Below are 22687 nucleotides of genomic sequence, written 5' to 3'. Positions count from 1 at the left end.
AATGCACGATTAATACATGTGCAGATGGCAAACCTTGAACAAAACCAGGAAAAAGAAGGAAAGCATAACACCCAAGGGCACGAAACCGGATGATCCATCTGTAACCTACCCTGAATAAAGATAAAAATGATTAGAAAGTGAAAAGAAGACGAGAAAAAAATATGTGAAGCTGTAAGTTGCGCTTGAAATATGGAAATACACAGTTGAAGACACCACAAAGACGAGGGCATATCAGGCTACAATTTTTCAGTTTTACAAACTAGTGATTATGGAATTTTGTTCTGCTTCTATCTTACTTCAAATTAGACACAGCTTCAACGTTCAATTTAAGCAGTTCTAGTGATTGCGTCAATAAACACCATTGCCATACTTTTGCTTTCTGCTTTTGCACGTAGCTTCATACAGAGTACAAGAAGAACAAGACCAAATGACAAATACAGGTAGGGAAGTATCTGTTAGCTTCCCATTTGACAGCCCATCATCTTGTTTGAACTTAGAGTTAAAAATTTCATCTTTACCCCCAAAACAAGTATAGTTTTAAATGATTACACAGTAGCTAAATGCATCGATTAAATAACTTTGAACATAGGGATGTAAACGAACCAAATCGTTTGTGAGCTATTCGAAGCTCGATTCGATAAAAGCTCGTTTGAGCTCGTTTAATGAGGCTCGTTAAGATAAACAAACCAAACTCAAGCTTTACAGTATTCGGCTCGTTAGCTCGTGAACATGTTCGTTGATAAGTTCATGAGTAATCTTTTAGATGAAAAAATAATAGTTTTGATATTTGATTTATTGATTTTGCATATTATTTATGAAATATATAGAAAAATCTATTAAATTTATTTATTATAATAAATTCACAAATTTTAATAAAATATATAATTTACTTTTTAATTAATTTAATGAAAATTTAAATGTATAATTCATATTTATTAAGCTTGTTTAGGCTCGATAAAGGCTTGAATAAGCTCGTGAGCCATGCATATATTCGTTAAATAAAGCTCGAGCTCGGCTCGATTATAAACGAACCAAGCTCAAACATTCAAGAGTTCGGCTCGGCTCGACTCGATTACATCCCTATTTGAACCCAAATAGCAATTCATCTTCTCTAAAGCAAAGCGATCTACCCTTATATATTACCCAAAGGTTCAGGGTCGAATAAATCGAGAATGCCCAATGTTACATTAGCGCAAATGTAATTTTGTGAAATAAATATTTAAGATATAAGTATAAGCTATTTTTGAAAGTGTTCTTGATTAATATAAATTTATTTATTTTTTGCTTGAAAAATATTATTGTAAGATATAGAAGAAAAGCCCCATTTCACCTTTATGATTGTGAAAGCCCATGGAAATTGTTCTCAAATTGAAATCTTTTTGCAGGAAATTAAACTGGGCCTTCTTATTGAAAATATGTGTAATCTGGACTTATAAAAACGTAGAAGCCCAAAACACATCAAAGTTTCAGTCGGTATTTTGTCAAAACCAAGTGTACATTGTGGTTTCTATATTAATGAAAATGGGTTGACTCGAACCATAATTGTAATGAAATTAATGATTTTGACAAAAATAAAATTTTTTTATGAATCGTGTCGGATTAGAGATCCGTATCTCAAAATTGATCCGTGAAAATGTGTCTCACGAAAGTTTTTTATATATAATTTTGGTCCCTTTATTTTTTTTTTTATATATATATTTTTAAGTGTTTCTAAAACTGTAGTTAGTCCCACGCAGCACTCTTCGTTTTATGGAAAAAATATAACTTTAATCTACCATAGCAAGTTTCCTTAAATATGAAAAATAATAAATTTTCCAAGTAGGTCTAAGTAACCCAATTCTCCCCGACAAGGAAAAGCTATAATTTAATTCTAACATGAAACAAATTATTGTAGCCTCGTATAGGTATGATTTAATTATTATAATTTTATAAGATGAAATTTTTTTTGATTTTGTTGTATATCTGAAAAAAATGTTTATTTATTATTTATTAGATGACCAAATCTTCTTCTTCTTCTTTTTTTTTTTTTTTACTATTTGGAATGTTAAAATGATGTCTAAATTTCCAATAATTGAACTGTCAAAATGGGATGGATTCCACTCTAATTTGATAAGGACGTGATTTAATTACCTTTTGGCACCCATCGTAATAAAATAAATAGTAATTTAATTTGTTCTATTGACTTTTCATAAATTTAGTAATAATATTAAATTTATGAGGAAAAAAACTGAAAATTTCCGTGGGAACTATTCACACTACAAAAAAAAATTGCTACAGTCGCTACTCAAATTAGCGACGGAATTTAAACCGTCCGAAAAGTCACTGTCGCATGCGTTTTGCGACGGTTTTGCAAAGCGACGGTCTTCAATAATAATTCGTCGCTAATTAACGACGATTTTAAGAAAACACCGTCGCTAATTAACGACGGTTTCCGGATAAAACTGTCGCTAATTAGCAACGGATTTTTAAAATTCTGGGTATTGTACTCTGGAAAATTGCAAATATGATTCCAATGAAATTTTTAGAGAAACGTCTTATCTTCGAAATCGAAATGACATCGAAATCACGTAATTTGGTTTAGTGATGAATGAGATACACCCAATTACCCAGAGAATATGCATGCTCAAAGAAATATGGCTCACGAGATTCAAAGTATGACACAAATTTAGGCCAGTTATATTATTATATTTGACATAACTCTGTGATGATGAATTGTTGGACTTTGAGATGGCTTGCACTTCAAATTGGAGTAACTCGATTTTGATCAAGCATGAGAATGTTATCAACCTGCAGATGAAGATTGTTATTCAATTTGATACTCACGTGAAATATAGGGTCCGATTCCTGCGAGTGTTACTAATCCAGACGCAGGTTTTGAAATTATCCTTAGCCTGAAATCACAAATAAGATCGTTAGAAGGGAGCCAGGAGGGTGTCATGGCGTAGTCCCTCCGACCCTAAAGTCAGTGACTGAGGATATGAGTGAAGAACAGCTAAGGGTGCTGCTGAAAACAATAATATAGTGAATGTATGAATTAACACTCAAACCTGGTATTTATAGGAGAATATCTGGGACCTTGATGGGCTTGTCTTCCATTTGGACTAGGGATAAGCCATGGATAGTGGGCCCATCTATGGGGTATCACCAGTCTCCCCCTCCCAAGTCGAACTGAATCATAGGTTCGAAGTTCGATTAATTGTATTGTCCTCGGTTCACCGGGGGCGAGTTGTGCATTCTTCCCTTGTTCATTATCATTTCTCCCCCACAATTCCTCGCTCTCTCTCATACATCGACTCGCACGTACGCTGGCTCACACCTCGCCAACCGAGCCCTCGCCCTCGCCCTGCACCAGCCTCGTCGCTCGCCCGATGCCGCCGAGCCCTCGCCCTCTCGCCCTGCACACCAACCTCACCGCTTGCCCCCTGCAGCCCTGCCCTTGGCCTTTCTCCCCTTGCCCCTCGCCCCTCGCCCCATGCTGCTGAGCCTTCACCGCTCGCCCCACGCAACCAACTCTCGTCCTACGCCGCCTAGCCCTCACCCCCTCGCTGCTCGCCACTCGCCTTGCGCTCCCTAGCCCAGCGCCCGAGCGCCTTGCACGCTCACTCCTCGCCTTGCGCCCCCGCGCCCAGCGCCCGAGCGCCTCGCACGCTCGCTCGCTCTCCTGCTCGCCCTTCACTTGGCGCTCGCCCCTGCGCTCACCACGCTCGCCCGACGCGCACCACGCCCTGCACGAGTGCTCGGCCTAGCGCATCACGCTCGCTCGCTCGCCCGCACGCCCACGCCCTCACGCCATCTCGCCCGCACATTCGCCTGCTCGCCCTCGCCTTGCGCTCCCTCGCCCAGCGCCCGAGCGCCTCGCACGCTCACTCCTCGCCCAAACACCAGTCCGCCCTTCTGAGGAAAAATAATTTCCACTTCCCCGCGCCCTTCATTCATCTGCTAAAATAGTCCTTAGCAGGAAAAATAAAACTTCAACATCCTCACCCTCTAACTCCACTGCTAGGCGATGCCTGAGCAAGAAAATAAAACTCTCACCTCATCATTTCGTAACTCCTCTGCTAGGCGATGCCTGAGCAAAAAAATAACTTGATTTCCAACTCCTCACCCTCTGACTCATCTGCTAGGCGATACCTCAGCAGAAAAATAAAATTTTCACCTCCTCACCCCTGACTCCTCTACTAGGCTCAGTTCAAGTAGGTAAAATTTAATTTCTCTTCATCAACTCTTCTTCTCCACCAAGCGCAGCCTTAGCAGGAAAATAAAATATTTTCTCCTTCCCAACTCTGCTCCTCTACTAGGCGATGCCTTAGTAGGAAAATAAAGTTTTTCTCCTCTACTATGCTCCTCTGTTAGGCGATGCCTTAGTAGGAAAAATTTAACTTCTCCCAAACTCTGCTCCCCTGCTAGGCGACGCCTTAGCAGGAAAAATTAATTCTCCTCCTCCACTCTGCTCCTCTGCTAGGCGACGCCTTAGCAGGAAAAATTTAACTTATTCCAAACTCTGCTCCTCTGATAGGCGATGCCTTAGCAGGAAAGTTTAATTCTCCTCCTCCACTCTGCTCCTCTGCTAGGCGACGCCTTAGCAGGAAAATTTTAACTTCTCCCAACTCTGCTAATCTGCTAGGCGATGCCTTAGCAGGAAAATTTAATTCTCCTCATCCACTCCGCTCCTCTACTAGACGACGCCTTAGCAGGAAATTAAAAATTCAACACCCCCACCCTCTAACTTCTCTGCTAGGCGATGCCTTAAAAGGAAAATAAAAATTCATCATCCTGACCCTCTAACTCTTCTACTAGGCAACGCCTTAGCAGGAAATTAAAAATTCAACACTCATACCCTCTAACTCCTCTGCTAGGCAATGCCTTAGTAGGAAAATAAAAATTCAACACCCTCGCTCTCTAACTCCTCTGCTAGGATCACCTTAGCAGGAAATTAAATATTCAACACCACACCCTCTAACTCCTCTGCTAGGCGATGCCTTAGCAGGAAAATAAAAATTCAACACCCTCGCTCTCTAACTCCTCTGCTAGGCGATGCCTTAGCAGGAAAATAAAATTTCAACACCATCGCTTTCTAACTCCTCTGCTAGGATCACCTTAGCATGAAAATAAATTTTTTTCTCTTCTTCGCCTATGCTCTTCTCCTAGGCGATGCCTTAGTAGGAAAATAAAAATTCAACACCCCACCCTCTAACTCCTCTGCTAGGCGATGTCTTAGCAGGAAAATAAAAATTCAACACCATCGCTCTCTAACTCCTCTGCTAGGTGATACTTTAGCAGGAAAATAAAATTTCAACACCCTCGCTCTCTAACTCCTCTGCTAGGATCACCTTAGCAGGAAAATAAAATTTTTTTTCTTCTTTGCCTCTGCTCCTCTCCTAAGCGATACCTTAGTAGGAAAATAAAATTTCAACACCCCATCTCTAACTCTTCTGCTAGGCGATGTCTTAGCAGGAAAATAAAAATTCAACACCCTCGCTCTCTAACTCCTCTGCTAGGTGATACTTTAGCAGGAAAATAAAATTTTTTCTCTTCTTCTCAACTCTGCTCCTCTACTAGGTACAGCCTAAGTAGGAAAATAAAAATTCAACACCCCCACCCTCTAACTCCTCTGCTAGGCGATGCCTTAGCAGAAAAATAAAAATTCAATACCCTCGCTCTCTAACTCATCTGCTAGGTGATACCTTAGCAGGAAAATAAAATTTTTTCTCTTCTTCTCAATTCCGATTCTCTACTAGGCACAGCCTAAGTAGGAAAATAAAATTTTTTCTCTTCTTCGCCTCTGCTCCTCTACTAGGCGATGCTTTAGCAAGAAAATAAAATTTTTCTCTTTCCCAACTCTGCTCCTCTTCTAGGCGATGCCTTAGCAGGAAATTTAAGTTTTCTCACCTTCATAATACACCAACATTCATGAACTGGAAAGAAGAACTTGATTTTATTGAATTCCAACTGATTACATGTGAAAATGCAAAGATGAAATACATCAACGACAAAATTTAGAATGATATTCTCTAAGGTGGTAAGCATTACAGGGCCTCTTTAAAGCCTTGCCTTGAGCATTCTCCAAGTAATAAGCTCCAGAATTAAATTTCTCAATCACTCTGAAAAGACCCTCCCACTCTATGTCCAACTTTCCATCTGCTCTTCTTACACCTTCAACAGAACCAAGTCACCACTTCTTCCTTTCCTAATCATGTTAACCTCCACACACGCCCCTTTTCCCTCCTCTCTCACTACCCCTTCATAACACCGACGCGCGAATTTTTGGTCCCCGCACAAGACTCCAACTCCTTTTCCCACAGGAAACTTAAGCTTCTGATGACAAGTGGAAGCTACAGCTCTAAAATCCTTCAGGACTGGCCGTCCTAGAATTCAATTATACGCTGATGGAGTATCCACCACGGTAAGGCTATCATTTTTGTTACCCACCGAGGATCAGTCCCCAAGGATAGGGGAAGAACATTCTGACCCAAAGGCGGGTTGGCGTGTCCTGCAAACCCATACAGCGGGGTGGAGACCGGCTCAAACTCGAATCCTTCCACCTTCATTTGATCTAACGTGCTCTTGAACAAGACGTTTACGGAGCTTCCATTATCAATAAATATCCTCGTCACATCATAATTGGCAATGGTGGCCGTCACCACCAAGGCATCGTTATGTGGAGTCACAACGCCTCGGAGGGCTTCCGGCCCAAAGCTGATGACGGGGTTTTGTGGTAAGTCTGCACCCCTAGATATCTCAAATTTCTCCAACCTTCTCCCATGTGCCTTCCAAGCTCGCCCAGAGTCTCCATCAGTAGCATCCTCCGAGATCATATGAATCATTCCTCTCGTAGAGTGGTTATCCACATTCATTCCCCTCCTCGGTTCGACGGGCTCCTGAGGGAGATCTTGACCTCGACCTTCCCCTCTCTGCTCCCCAATCCTCTTATTTATCCATGGAGGGCCTTCAACACGCTTAGGGGACGAGCGAGACCTCTCTCGACTCCTGGATGAGGATCCTTCTCGTCTATCCCGCGAAGGCAATCTAGCACTGCACTCAACCCTTTGCGACTTTTCCCACATCCCCTCGGGCTCTCTCACTTCCATCACCTTGTCACGACTCCCATCCAGAGGAACATGGGATGAAAATTGTCCTCTGCCCCTAGCTTTATCATCCTCCCTCTCGCCCGCGCCTCTCTTCCTACCTCCTCTTTCCGCTCCCTCAACTCTACTTCCCCCAGACCGCTGCTCCATCCTCTTATGATGTAAGGCCCGAGAATTTTATCCTATTAATCTGAAATGATTTGGAGATAATTGATATGATTATAGACGAAAAGGATCAGACCGGAAAAGACGAGATAATGCATGAAAATGTGCAAGGAACAGTAGCCCTCGCGCATATGCGCGGCACAGATGCGCGAATATGCGCGACGTGGGCAGAGGACCTCGCGCATATGCGCGAACCTGTACAAGCGAAGTCCAGAGGACCTCGTGCATATGCGCGGAGATGAGTCGCGCATATGCGCGAGCTGCCGAGAAGCTTATCCACGAGACTAGTAGGTCTCGCGCATATGCGCCGATATTAGTCACGCATATGCGCGAGACGTGCAGTATGCACATTGAGCCACTCGTCCTTTTGCATGTGCGTGGATGTATATATATATATACACGAATACTACATTCTTCAGAAGAAAAAAAACGAGAAGGAAATCAAGAAAAGGTTTCTGAAAAAGGATTGAAAATTCTTACGCCTTTTGGGAGAAATCCGCCCGTCCGATTTTTAATCCGACTTCGGTATTGAGTTCCTATCGACGTAGGCTACAACTGGACGTAAGTTTTGCTATGTTTTGATATTATTTGAAATTATGGTATTGTCAAAATCTGATATGATTCATATATGATGTTCTTGTCATGTTAGACATCGTATAATCGAAACCGGACTGGAGAACAAATACCATATGAAATTGTTATGATTTTCGGAGTAGTTTTGGAGTCGATTTGATATCAGAATTGAATTGTTATCGATTATGAGGTGTTGGAATTGATATCTGACTGACATGGTAGTGCTGGATATATTGAAATTATGACATTATATTGTTGAAACAGAATTTGATTGAATTCTGATTATATCCAGTATCGATTGAGTGGTGTATTGATGTCGTACCCTCAATATTATTATTTTCAGATTGAGTATTGACAGGCTTTAAGTTCGAGACTTCGACAGAGTCAGAGTATCAGAAAGAAAGGTATAAATTAATGTTGAGTTGGGATTGCACAACTCGAGTGAGGTTTGACTCGAGTCTCCCTAAATCACATACTTTAGTTTATTGCATTGATACTTGTAATTGATGAGATTGATTTGTATGGTCTATTGATTCATGGACATTTTATGTATTGAGTCATTGGCTGATTCGCCTAGTTACTGGCTGATTCGTCTAGTCATTGGCTGATTCGCCTATCTTTGACTGATTCGTCAATTCTGCGGCCGATTCGCCCAGACACTGGATATGTGAACTATATCGATGCCGTTTAGGGATTGATTCATTCCTATCGACTGAGATTCGGTATATTTATCATTATTCAGACACCGAGATCCCTAGATTAGAATTGAGTCGAGTCTGAGACGAGGCGTCAGTTGAGTCGAGTCTGAGACGGCGCGTCAGTTGAGTCGAGTCTAAGATGACGCGTCAGTTCAGTCGAGTCTGATACGACATGTCGAATTACAGTGTTTACATTCATGTTTGTTGAGTTGCTACATGTTAATGATATCTTATTTATGCGTTTATGTATGTTTTTAATAATTGCATGTTTACATTGTTTATACTGGGATTTATTCTCACCGGAGTTATCCGGCTGTTGTCTTGTTTTGTATGTGTGCATGACAACAGGTGGGGCTGGATCAGGGTCAAGAAGAGGATGAGAGAAGACAGTTATCGTGGAGATCCGGACTTAGGAGTATATCTGTTATATCACCTGAGATGTAGTGAAGAAACAGTAGTTATTATGATTTATGGTTGTACAGGACTTGTACTTAGATCTGAATAGTGATCTTGTAAATGAGATAAGACTTATTTCATATGTCGCGTACTCTCGTATTTTAAAAAAAAATTTAGACCCTGTTTATTATAATTGATTAATTATTCTCAGAAAGTGATTAAGAATTGAATTAAGTTCGGGTCCCCACATATGCCGCTGGGCATCTTCAAGATTTACATATTTTTCCGCCCGAGATAACATATCATCATAACTTCATAGAGGTTTCTTCACTAACGATTTAAAGAACTCCCCTCTTCTAAGTCCCTGGGTAAAGGCACTTATCATGATGTCATGAGTGGCCGCTGGTATCTCCAGCGCTGCGTTGTTGAAATGCTGGACAAACTCTCGCAAGGTTTCAGCTTCTTGTTGTTTCACCACAAATAGGCTCAAATAGTTTTTTGGTGTTTTTTGCTGCTAGCGAATCTGTACAAGAAAGCAGCGGAAAAATTCTCGAAAGATTGTATGGAATTGGGCTGCAAGGTGTTAAACCATTGTTGAGCTGACCTCACCAGCGTACCTAGAAACACTCTGCACCTGACCTCATCTGAATATTGATGTAACAAGGACGCATTCTCAAACCTCCCCAAGTGTTCCTCGGGGTCAGTATGTCTGTCGTACTCTCCCACGTTTGACTGTCGGAAATTTGGAGGAAGCCCTTCTTCCAAGATGGTTGGTGAAAAAGGACTTCCTCTCTTGGGTACTGGCGCTCTGCTTCCTACCTGCTGCCTCAACATCCATATCTCCTTCCACATCTCCTCCATGTCACTAATTTCCCCATTTTGGAGGGGTTGTGTCTCTTCAACCCGGCTCGATAGCCCTCAACATTTTACTCTCGCTCCTGGCGAGTGGCCTGTTCCTCAGCAAATAGAGATTCTTGGTTCATCTTCATGGCTTCGTCCACTGTCCGAGCGATAAACTGGCCCAACTATTCCAGGATTAAGTTCCCCACATTCTCATTAGGACGGGGTGGCTCGACCCTTGTCTCATGACGGGGTTGCTCGACCCTTGTTTCCTGACGGGGTTGTTCCTGCCTCGTCTCAAGACGTTGTTGTTCATGTCTTGTCTGAACACGAGATTGTTCGGGTCCCATCGGAGGACGCGACGATGCTATGTTAGTTCTTCTGCTCCCTCTCCTACCTGTCATCTCTACGTCTCAGCTCAAATTTCCCACAGACGGCGCCAAGTGATACTCACGGGAAATTTAGGGTCTGATTCCTGCGAGTGTCACTAATCCAGACGCATGTTTTGAAATTATCCTGAGCCTGAATCACAAATAAGATCGTTAGAAGGGGGCCAGGAGGGTGTCCTGGCGTAGCCCCTCCGATGCTCAAGTCAGTGACTGAGGATACGAGTGAAGAGCAGCTAAGTGTGATGCTGAAAACAATAATATAGTGAATGTATGAATTAACACTCAAACCTGGTATTTATAGGAGAATACATGGTCCCTTGATGGGCTTGTCTTTCATTTTGGCTAGGGATGGGCCAGGGATAGTGGTCACTATTTCATAGGGATCAAATTAAATTTTTAATCAATTTATAATGCATTTTAACTATATACCTCTTTCCGTTTCTCGGTGCGTTCAAACGTGAACCAAAACTCGATACCATCTTCTAACATTTGGACCATTTTTTATGATTATGCATTGCATATGTCTTTCACATCTTTATTTCAGTATGTTAGGTTATGTTTTAGGTTGAGTTTGATGGAATGATAATATATTTATCTTGCAAATATCTAATTATTGAAAAATAGAAGTCACGAGTTCGGGAGAAAATATACCAGACAACAATGTCAATAACACGTTTTCTATACAAAATGATATTGCAAATCAAAAACAAATGTCTCCGCATGTATGCTATTTTTTTTTCATTCCATATTTGAAGTAAATATTTTAGAACTATATTGTTAAAAATTATAAAAAAATTATATAAATATTTATGTTATAAGAATCAATTTCATTCATGATCAATCAACATAATAATACAATTGCATCAATATATATAATTTTTTATGTCTTTCATATTTATACAAAAACTATGATACATAGGATGGAAATTGAATGAATATTCATTCAATAATATCAGACCATAACTAATCCGTCCCTGGTTGCATGGACTTGCTTTCGACTGAATATATCCAATATATTTTTGTATCTATACTATAAGTTTGAGACACTTAGAGTAACTAACTTTGATGTCATGGTCTGTTTTAATAAATATATATATTAATAAAATGTTAAATTTTTAATATAAGTTATATGTAGTTCAGTTGATAATCATTGTTTTTTTAGATTTAGGTTATAAGTTCAATTCTCACTGAGATCATTTTTTTATTTTTTTATTTTTCAATTTATTTTTTAATTTGTATATCAAAATTACAGTATAATTACTCATTATTTCTTATATATTTATTTTGATCCTCATTTAAATATAAATAAAATTAATTATAAAAAATATTATACAAACAGGCAACGCGTGCATCGGTACATTAGTACAAATAATTGATATCTACACATTAAAATGAAAAACTGAAGACGCCCCCGCCCCCGGTGCAGACCGGGTTTCCATTCCCTCCTGGTGTGCATCAAGTATTCCAAGATACAACTTTTTTTCTCGGTCCGATCTCACATGACCCACCCTCTTAAGTCTTATGTATGAATTGTGCCCTCAACCAAGAATGATATTATTTTGGATATTTAATTTTCCACATATAAATGTAAAACAACAAGACAATATATCAAATCTAAAAACGTAAACGATTATGAAAACTCACCAAAATAAAGTTGAACAGGATTCAAGTAATACGAATAAGTAACACAACCATAATGAAAATACATGTCATTGCGAAAATCAGTAGCCACGTGAAGCATGATGTTTTCAAACTCTGAGAGTATACCTCCACAGCCCGAATATTTGCATGTCCAGTGCTTGCTAGGCTGTGTTCAACAGCTTTCTCTGTTGAGTCTAGTATCTACAGACAAATATATAAATGAATCCGTCGATCCAAGTAGATGTGAATTTTACAAATGGTGAATCACAGGCCGACTGTAGTCTGTCCAGGGGCTATAACCAAATCCATGGGGGGATCAAATGCAACAGCTCTTAATAACAATTTCGGTACATGGGTGAAAGAGAATAGATTGCTTTCTGCAAAGGCCAATGGCCCAATGGTGAAAAGAACGACAAGCAAGTAAATTTTCAAACTCACCTTCTCCGTGTTTTGGATGGATTGACTCATCACAAGACCACTCTCTTTAAGTTGCCTTGCCAAAAGAACCATTTCATCGGTCAAATTTTCTTGAAGTATTCTGTATGGAAAACCAATAAGATGATAAGTTGCAGGTAAACATCTGCAACAAGGACAATGCTCTCAAATGGATACAATTATTAGAACTTTAAAAACTAGCAGATAAAGTAGACCAAGAAAAAGGTATAACATGGATGGAGGCCGGACACTGGCAAACCATTAATCAAGATCAGAGAAGACTGAAATTTGTGACTCAGATTACCTAAATAAAACATTTCTCACCATTGCATAATTTTCCACCACATCCAGAATACCCAGTCAAAAATATAAATCCGGCCTAGTGTTCCTCTCAATTGATTTTGATCAACAATATGTTTTCTAGATATTGTTGTACTTGTAAAATTTGTTTGCATTCTGAACACCAGAATGACCTTCGAATTCCTAAGTGCCTAGGCATATTTATTCAAACCGAACAATAGTCACAACAAAATAGAAAGTGTTCACACAAACAAATACTAGAATAGTCAGTCAAGGTTTATTTTAAAAAATTATCATAATCAAATTACTGGATATAAAAAAAACCTAGACTAATTGTGAATTTTTAATGTTGGGTGGGACAATATCTGAAAGCATGCTCAGCATAACTCTGCAATGATTGGTGATGTGTAGTTGCTAAATCGTTGATATTTGATACAAGTTCTCAAACAAATGTTAAGAGTTCAGATTTTAGTTAAGTAAATTGCATAAATATGCGGCACTTTATCACCAAAAAATACTAAAATGAAAAGATACCTGTGTTTCTCAATATGACTCTGTGCTGCAGCATCCAATTTGACCGACCTTGAATTATTATCTTCAACAGTATCATGAGACCTATGCTCTGACAGGGGCCTGCATCAGTTAACATCGACTTCAGAAATATTAAACATATAACAATGAGCATAGAATCATAGATGTCCCATTTCACTCACACAAATCTCTTCCTCAGTCCTCTGGGAGTGTAAACACTCTCCTCCTCTGATTTAGAAGGGGATTCACGAGTATCAGTCTTCAGAGAAGGCAGCTGAGGAACCTCTACACTGGACTCAGACTTGCCAAGTAAAGAAGAGTAGTTAGAAATTATTAACATAAACAGGAAGAGTTCAAACTTTATAAACACAATTGGTTTCAGTGTGCAGTGACTTTATATGTCAATGTTGTAAAAAGAGAGTAATCAAATTATAAAACTATGTTTATTAATCGGAATATGCATCAAAATAAAAGAATCATAGTCAATATTTATCAGTATATTGATTGTAACTAACAGCTGTGGATTTAAAATTTTAACAAATCTTATGATATCATCATATTTGAGAACATGCATTTTCAAGCTTCATCCGAGATTTCAAATACCTACACAATGTTTCATAGAGCTATTGAAGGGGAATAAATACAAGGAACCAACTCACACTAAATATACCTCAGGTTCCGCTAACTTTGCTGCTATAGCTTCAACTTTCTCTGAATATTCTCTTAATTGACCTTTTGAAACTCTGTAAAATAGTGTGGAAGAAGAGTTAGAATTGAAGTCACAATAAAATCAACGGAATGCAAGCATTCAAATTTAAGTTTAACATCAAGGAAGAAACAATGGAGCATGTCAACAGAATCTAATTTTTCTGAATGAAGAGCATGAATGATTTTTGTTGACAAAGCCTACACCAATTAAACTGTTAGGCCATAAATCTAAGAACATAACCTGGTGAAAGAGCACCTAAAGTTTATCAGTCTCTTTGAATTGCTTGGGGAGCAGATGTGGGATCACGACTTTGCCCACCTCTTCGGAAGCAAGCACCTAAGGAAGCCCAGCATGGAGGGTGTTTCACTCACCTCTTAGTATTTGGCGCATATATTTCACTTTAGCATGTAATGTGAACATGAGCCACGGCACAAACAATGACATAATGGCAGTTCTTATAGAACTCATGCCGGATTCCAACTATGTATGACGTATCCCATCATCCTACAGTAATTCTTAGACATGCAGACATTGGTAGTAATTCATTTCAATAGTCACGACAGATCAATTCTTCCAGGTACCCCTTAAAAAATAATTTGTTTTAAAATTCTACCACCTCTCAAATTGTTATTTCGGACGTAAATTGCCATATCCTTTGCATACACAATGACATCAAGAAAATGTGATGTGTAATAAGATATATCCCAAGAGAAAAAACAACCAACCTTGGCAATCCTTCAGGACCCCTTTCTTCTCCCAATTGTTCCAATTGCTCTCTTAGAGTGGCTACATACTACAGAAAGAAAATGGTGCTTAAAAACTTCAATTGCTTCCATGTTAGTATGAAAACGAAAACAAAACTGAAATTTGAGCACTAGGACAGTATATCAAAGGTGGTTAGAAACTCAAACACCACACATCGCTCAGTAGATTAAGGCAGAATATAATGTTATAACAACTAAATTTTCAAGAGGAATCAATGCTAATATTAAATGATTTAAGCATAAATATTTGAAACTCAATTGATAGAAGTGCAAATTATCAGGCTATGATGACCTATATAGTAATGGATTGAGAGGAATGAGAGCTTACATGCAACAGCTTTGCTTGATTTTGTTGTTGTGGAGTGGCTGCAAGTAACCTTCTTAAATTCACTTCGGTTTTGCTCAGACCCATCAAAGAATTCTAAAAACCACAAACTAAAATAACAATCAAAATAAATAGGAAAAAAAAATTAAACAAACGCACCAATCAGAGAACAATAAGATCAATCAATCTGTCAACAAGGGCAATTCAATTATAGTGTTTTGGTTACACAAATAAATGACAAGAGTGGGAAAAAACCCCTTTTTGCAGTGTTGTGCCCAACGAGTCCAATGTTAAATCTTTGGAAATAAAATTTGTAGAACACAAGAACTTCATTCACACATGTGAACAATGTACACAGATCGCAGTTGAAGAACTCAAGAACCAAGACTCAGTTTTTGGTCATCTATAAACTAACAAGGAACCCGTGTTATGTTTCGGCCTCTGGGATTACTTCGGCTTACTTGCACGACATCATCTGGCTCCCTTCCTCGCGCCTCGATTTGGATTTATGATTTGCTATTGTTCACTGCGAGAACGTTGTACAAATTAGAACCAGAGGATTTGAATTGAAATTAGGCAGAGGAATGGGACTAGATGGAAAATTAAACTAAACCAGGGACGGATTAGTGAGTTCATTTTTCATCTTTTTTACCTCTGAACTCTAAGGCCAGGGCCAGTTACTCGATTCTAAACCATCGTCTATCGCGGCTATGGATAGCGAATGAACTCGCAAGACTCCGGTGATGCTGCGGCGAAGGCAATCGATGTGAGACTTGGCCTTGGGTTTCTTCGAAATTGCTTAGGTGGGTGCGAGAGAATAATGAAGAGTTAAGACTGCAGGGTTGGTGATGGATTTTTCTCAGCATGGGCCAGTCTGAAGCCCAATCCAGTAATTATCATGTACACTAGCCATCGAGACACACGCGTTGTGTGTGTCATGGATATATTGAGCTAATATATTAAACATTCATGATATTATAACAGCATGATACCGAAATATTTTGTACTTGAATCATGAAAGACAATGGATTCTAAAACTTAAATAAATCTGTCAAACTCAATTTGTTAACTTACATAAAATAATATTGCGGCTTCAAAAGAATATTATTTTTTCTGATCAAACCCTAAAAACCTCAAATTTGTATCCTAAATTCAGCTAATAAATGAAAAAAAACTATTCAAACTGTATTTATCTTTATGCATTGTATGCATAAGTTAAACCATCTTTGTTCTAACGTAATAATAAAATATTAATTTTATCGAATAATACCCAAGTACAACATAAATATACAAAAGAAATAGAGCAAGAAATAGAGCAATCTATTAAAACGTGACATAAAAAATTGACATGACATAACAAAATGTAAACTACTGCAAATATTTTGCTAAATACATGAAAAATAAAGTAGAAATTGACAAACTCCTTTTATTTGCCAAAAAACCAAACTATTGTAATTAGATTAATTCACAAAGATGAACAATACAAATTCTTGCAATAATGGTAGAATTAAATCATTTCCGGAAGACACATATTATGTTTTTCTTAAGTTGAAATAGAAATCAACAATTTAAGTAGATAGAACAATGGAAATAAAAAGTTTGTAAATCCACGCTAAGGTCAAAATTCTAACACTAAATATGATAAACTTATTGCAAGTTATGAAAAAATAGTAGTAAAGAAACCGTTAGAGAATCAGAAGATTAAAGTTTAAATTTTTGTTTTTAAAAAGATGTAAAAGACATATGCAATGCAGAATCATGATAAATGGTACGAAATTCGAGTCCAAATATTAAAAAATATGGTGAGTTTTGGTTAGGTTATGGGAAAAATTCCGAAGGGGTAAAAAAATTACTAAAAAGAGAAAGGGATAAAAATCAAACTTGTAAAAAGATCGTGGAGTAAGACCGTTTAGTTACTCTATTATGCCCAACTTTAATAAATAGTAAAAGATATAAAAGATGTAATAGTAGTTTTTTATATATCATTTTAAAAAATATCATATGACATTATGGTCACTATTCCATAGGGATCAAATTAAATAACGAGGATTTTATGATACTATTTTATAACGAAAGAACTCATAATAAAATCTGAAGTTGATCTCTTTCAGCTTCATCAATGAATGAACAAAAATTCCATAAAAAAATCAAAAAGAATTTATGTATTACTGTGTAATTTAATATGGATTGACAAAGTAAGGTAAAAGCAAAATTATTAGTACATAAAGAAAAATTTAATAATGAGATTGATCGGCAATATGCAAACCTGATATGAATAAATAAATCAATTTGTTGAGCTTTAGTGATGATCTAAAGAAAATTGTATCCAGAGATCCACAAAATGGAGTCATACACCAAGATAGCCCGTCTCGACGATCCTCACATCAAGCTTTTATTACTGAGATACATCCACAATAATATCATAAATTCATTCAAATACCTAAACAATATCAAACTTTTGCCTAATCTCTTAGTCTATAACAACTCATAAAATTTCAGTTTACATGGCTTCGGAATTTTTCCCATAACTTGAACAAAACTCACCAAATTTTCATTCTTCCTAGCACATTTCAGGTGTTCAATGCTTAGTGAAATTAATTGAATAACAATCTTCATCTGCAGGTTGATAACATTCTCATGCTTGATCAAAATCGAGTTATTTCAATTGGAAGTGCAAGCCATCTCAAAGTCCAACAATTCATCATCACAGAGTTATGTCAAATAGAATCATATAACTGGCCTAAATTAGTGTCACACTTTGAATCTCGTATGCCATATTTCTTTGAGCATGCATATTCTCTGGGTAATTGGGTGTATCTCATTCATCAATAAACCAAATTACGTGATTTCGGTGTCATTTCGATTATTCTCTACAAATTTCATTGGAATCATATTTGCAATTTTCCATAGTACAATGCCCAGAATTTTAAAAAACAGTAAGCACTTTGCACTACTGCAAGCCTGATTCTCATGTAGGAAAAGTTTCAATAATATGAGAATATCTCTTTCAATTTTCAACCAAATGATGTTAAAAATTGGCATCAAATCAAACATTTACCCATAACTTGAAATTCCATGTGTAAAAGTCGCAGTAACATGAAAAAAGAACCAATATGCTATGTTCCTACAGCAACAGAGTACGACTACATTTTTCAGGTTTAAGCTTAATTTGGAAACATAAATCCAACATTTAACCATATATCTTCAAAAATTTCAGGTTTAGGGCCGATAAGACTAGTTAATTCGATCAAAATTAAAGTATGTAAAGAAAAAAAAATGGAAATCACCGTAGGGTGTTGCAGCGGCAGTCGTGGGCAGATGAAGTGGTTTTGGAAGGGAAGAGGTGGAGGCGAGAGCTGGAATTTGAAATGCTTAACGGTTCACAAATCACACTTGCTATAAAGTTGTTCCCTCTTTAGAGCTTAACTTTCTGCTACAATCCCCAAAATACTTGTTATCATGTTTGAATTATTTCGGGTCTTCTAAAAGTTTTGAAATGCATAAAAGAAAACTACAGCGCAAACAAACAAATAAGAGAATGGTAAAAGCAAATAAATCCATCTTTTTTACTCGGTGACCCTAAACCAAGAATTGCACCACTGAAATTCATAAAATTCTTCCCGTATGCTTGGTCTTTCTCAGCCTAGTAGACCAAACAACTTTCTCTTACTTTTTTGCACACAGCCTCAACTTTTCTACTGGTTTCAATCTGGTCAACTCGGACATAGTATCCCATTGTTCCTTCTTCATGCTAAAAAGCTATTAAAGAAAACCTAAATAATTGCTATCCGAAAATGGAATATAAACAAAAAAAGAAACTTTCAAAAAACATCCAACTGCTACATTGTGCTGAATTACACTCCATAAACAGGCTCCCTGCAGAACTTGGATACATCATTATCGCAATTAGAAAACTAAAACCCCACATTTTCATAAAAAATATAACTGAAATTCCCCATCAACTTCTCCAATCACAACCATTCATATCTTCATTTTTACACAGTTGCATCCACAATAACTATGATCCAAAGAGTTCTAGCAAAGGCGCGTGAAAATTACTACAATTTGTCAACAAAAATAAATATACATCACAACAAAAAATTTCTGCAAACTCATAAAAAAATGTCACCTTTAGCGCGAAGCGCCATGTCTCCGGACATTCATATATTCTTCAAGAACTGGAGACAGATCCAACTGAGAAGAAAAAAGAGGAAGCTGACGTTTGTATGAAGATGGCGAAAGAGTTACATTGATGAGATACGTCCTCGAATCATACTCAATCCAAGCAACTACTGGCGTCCCACCCTTGAGGTTTCAGATCGTTTTTCACAGACCAAGACACCAATTGTTATTCTAACATGTTCAACTTTAATAAATAGTAAAAGATGCTAACGAAATTCATTATCATCACTAAAAAATTAAAGCTAAAAAACTTACCACAAGCCGAGACTAAAATCGCCCACGAAAAAACCATGACAGACGTGGAGAGAGTTTGCGAAAAATGGCAGGAATGGTGTATTTTTTGACAAAATTTTGCGCCGGTTATATATAAACCGTCGCTAATTTGCGACGGTTTTTCTTAAATTGTCGCAAAATGCGACGGTTTACAAAACCGTCGCCGATGATTTTAGCGACGGATAAAACCGTTGATAAATAAATAACCGTTGCTGATTAGCGACGGGTTTATAGTAGCGACGGTTTTTAAAACCGTCGTAAATATTTAAATTAAAATAATTGTTGCGACGGTTTTTGAAAAACCGTCGTCCAAAAACCGTCGGTAAGTCACTTTTTTATAGCTTGAATAAATCAACTATCAAGCAATAATTCTTTGCGTTATTTTTCTACATCAAAATAATGGTCATTTAATTATATATAATTACATTAAAATCCACCCAACATTTGTCTACGTTGTAATAGTGTGACTTTATCGTATATCTGTTGAATGTTATGTACCAGTCATTAAACACAAGTCGGCAAAGTAGGTGGTATCAATTTTTTTCTAATTTTTATTTAAAAAATGTATAATACAATTTTTTGTAAGATCTCACCGTTTTATTTGTATTTTATAATATATATATATATATTTTTATATATAACGCATTATTTCTTACCATTTTTTCCCTAATATATTAATTAATCTTTTTCTTTAGTTTTGGGTTATTATCCAATTTTTTCTCTGTGTTGAAATATTAGTATATGAACAAAATGGGTATATTTATTACGTCTTATCATATATATGATCAACAAATGGAGAAAATAATTTCATATACTAAATAGAGCCCAAACACATCAATAATTAAAGATAAATTAGGAGAAGTTCGAGCTAAATACTTTTCGTGTGATCAAGAACATCAATAATAATGATAGATAAATTAGGAAAATTTTGTATTTAATCTCCATAAAAAATGATTTTAGTAACTAGCTAGTATATGGCACTAGTTAGGTTTGACTTTAAACCTTAGACAGATTTCGAGCTAATTTTGTTAATATAACACGTAGTTGGTTCAAAAGAGAGAATCACTTTCAAAAATTTAATCAAATTCTTGTTATTACAAGGCCAATAGATTGTGACACGATGTTGGCAGGGAGGGTCAGAAACCGAATCAAATGAAGCGAAAATCGATTTAACCGAATTTGTTAACAGAAACGATTTATCATTAAAATCGAATTAACTGAACCGAATTAACGAAAACCGGAATCGAATTCATAAAATTGCGTTAGATTCATCATTACACTCCACAGTCGAGGTCAAATGTGATAGAAGGTAATGAAGTGACTTATTTGTGTTTATTCTTAAACAGTGTACTCTAAAAATTTCAAATACGCAACCTCGATAATGCTAAGCGGGACCTAAGACATCTATGGATTACTAGTGTTGCGTATTGATGCTTTCGGGTAAATTGAAATAATTGAGTGAACAATTTATTGAGTCAGATCATCGTGTTTTTGTTTTTTTGAATATTAGTAAACATGCAAAGGGATATCGGCCTGAGTGGTCTGCACACTCGAAAATAAAAAAAAGTTAGTGGGGTGTCAAAAATATTTACGACGTAGTCACTCCGACGCTCAAGTCGATCGATCATTTATGCAAAAGAAATAGTGAGTGATCAAACGACTGCACATGTTCTGCTCACCTGACACTATCACTACTGACAACTCATAATATCTTCAGTGTTGTTATATACCATCATTACGTGCACTGATTGACATATTAATGATTTCGAGGCATGTTGATCAATACCTGTGGGCCAAGAATTGATATATGTCTCGAGATGTTCGGACAGTGATCATAATATGAGGACACTGAAAGGATCTCTGATCAATTATCCTACTCTTCTTTTATCGCCCGGGCTAAGCTAAGAACCTGTGTTTGATTGAGTATGTGCTCACATAATCATCTTCCCTAGTTATTGTTGGGAAATTTTTCCGAAGCGATGCCGATCACGATGATAATATAGTGCAGAAAAATTTGCGGAATAAAATAATCAACAAGAACACAAAGATTTACGTGGTTCACCCAAAATAGGTTACGTCCACGGAGCTACTTCAGATCTTTTATGACAGGAGAAATATTACAACAAGTGTACATAATGATACACTAAATATCTCATACTCCCAACCCGAGTATAACCGAGAAAATATTTTCTCTAACTCACACAAGAGAACAAAAAAAAACTCTCTATTTTGTCTCTCTTTATTTTATAAAGCATAAAAGCTTCTGTTTGGGATGATCTTATAATACGAATTATGCACGTATTTATAGGTGAATTCTCTTGTGTGAACAAAGAAAATCGTTTTCCTTTTCTGCCGACACAAACCAATCAAATTTGATACGTTTAGCATATCAAATTTGACACGTTTAACATTTAATATAGTGGCCCCATTTTACCTAACATTCTCTCACTTGAAGACTTGATTTCAATCATGACTTCACATCATCATTGCAGCAGCTCATATATCTCCATTTATACTTGCAGTCCAACTGAAGTTGAACACAACTTCAGTTTGTCCATGTTTACCGTCTTCGTGAGCATATCGGCTGGATTTTTACTTCCGGGAATCTTGTCAAGCATCAAGACTCCATCTTCCAGTACTGATATGATGAAATGGTACCTAAACTGTATATGCTTTGTCCTAGCATGATAAACAGGATTTTTTGCTAAATGAATAGCACTCTGACTGTCACAGTGTAATGTGCTATCTTCAAGCTTCTGACCCAATTCTTCCAGAAAGAATTTCAACCATATCATCTCCTTGCTAGCTTCTGTTACAGCAACGTACTCAGCCTCAGTAGTTGAAAGTGCAACTATCTTTTGCAGCTTAGACACCCAGCTTTCAACTGTACCTCCTAATGTGAACACATATCCAGTAGTAATTTTCCTGCCATCCAGGTCACCACCCATATCGGCATCGACAAAACCCTGTAAGCCCAATTTTGACCTCCTGAAGCATAAAGAACAACTAGCAGTACCTTTCAAATACCTGAGAATCCACTTAACTGCTTCCCAGTGTTGTTTTCCTGGATTACTCATAAACCTGCTCACAACTCCCACTGCATGTGCTATGTCTGGTCTTGTACACACCATTGCATACATGAGGCTTCCGACAGCAGAAGCATAAGGAACATTGTTCATGTAAACCTGCTCCTGCTCCGTCAAAGGTGATTGTGCTTTGGTTAGTTTAAAATGACTAGCCAAAGGAGTACTCACATGTTTAGCTTCGTCCATGTTAAATCTGCTAACCACCTTTTTCACGTACTCTTCTTGAGATAACTTCAAAAATCCATTCACTCGGTCTCTTAAGATCCACATTCTAAGGATTTGCTTTGAAGCACCC

At 37.4% G+C, this 22687-nt stretch overlaps 1 protein-coding gene across 16 annotated transcripts; it reads right to left on the bottom strand.

Annotated features, from left to right (window-relative positions):
• Positions 1–11695: 11695 nt before the first annotated feature.
• On the bottom strand, positions 11696–19174 carry LOC142543552 (uncharacterized). 16 transcript variants are annotated; one of them, XM_075650889.1, is made up of 9 exons: positions 18981–19174; positions 18139–18281; positions 14855–14947; positions 14488–14555; positions 13724–13796; positions 13236–13354; positions 13057–13155; positions 12226–12325; positions 11696–11988 (listed from the first exon to the last, which is right to left on the bottom strand). In XM_075650889.1, exons 3-9 carry the CDS (start codon positions 14936–14938, stop codon positions 11812–11814), a joined length of 720 nt encoding a protein of 239 aa, XP_075507004.1. In that variant the 5' UTR covers positions 14939–14947; positions 18139–18281; positions 18981–19174; the 3' UTR covers positions 11696–11811. The 16 variants fall into 16 exon arrangements, with proteins under 16 accessions (XP_075507004.1, XP_075507007.1, XP_075506995.1 ...); XM_075650892.1 differs by having other exon boundaries at positions 18139–18207; XM_075650880.1 differs by lacking the exon at positions 18139–18281 and adding an exon at positions 17118–17249 and having other exon boundaries at positions 14855–14961.
• Between the last annotated feature and the right edge of the window lie 3513 nt (positions 19175–22687).

The sequence above is a fragment of the Primulina tabacum genome, chromosome 4, assembly GCF_025594145.1.
Source record: "Primulina tabacum isolate GXHZ01 chromosome 4, ASM2559414v2, whole genome shotgun sequence".
NCBI lineage: Eukaryota > Viridiplantae > Streptophyta > Magnoliopsida > Lamiales > Gesneriaceae > Primulina > Primulina tabacum.
The sequence above is the reverse complement of the archived record's forward strand: the minus strand, read 5'-3'. Positions and strand labels throughout refer to the sequence as shown.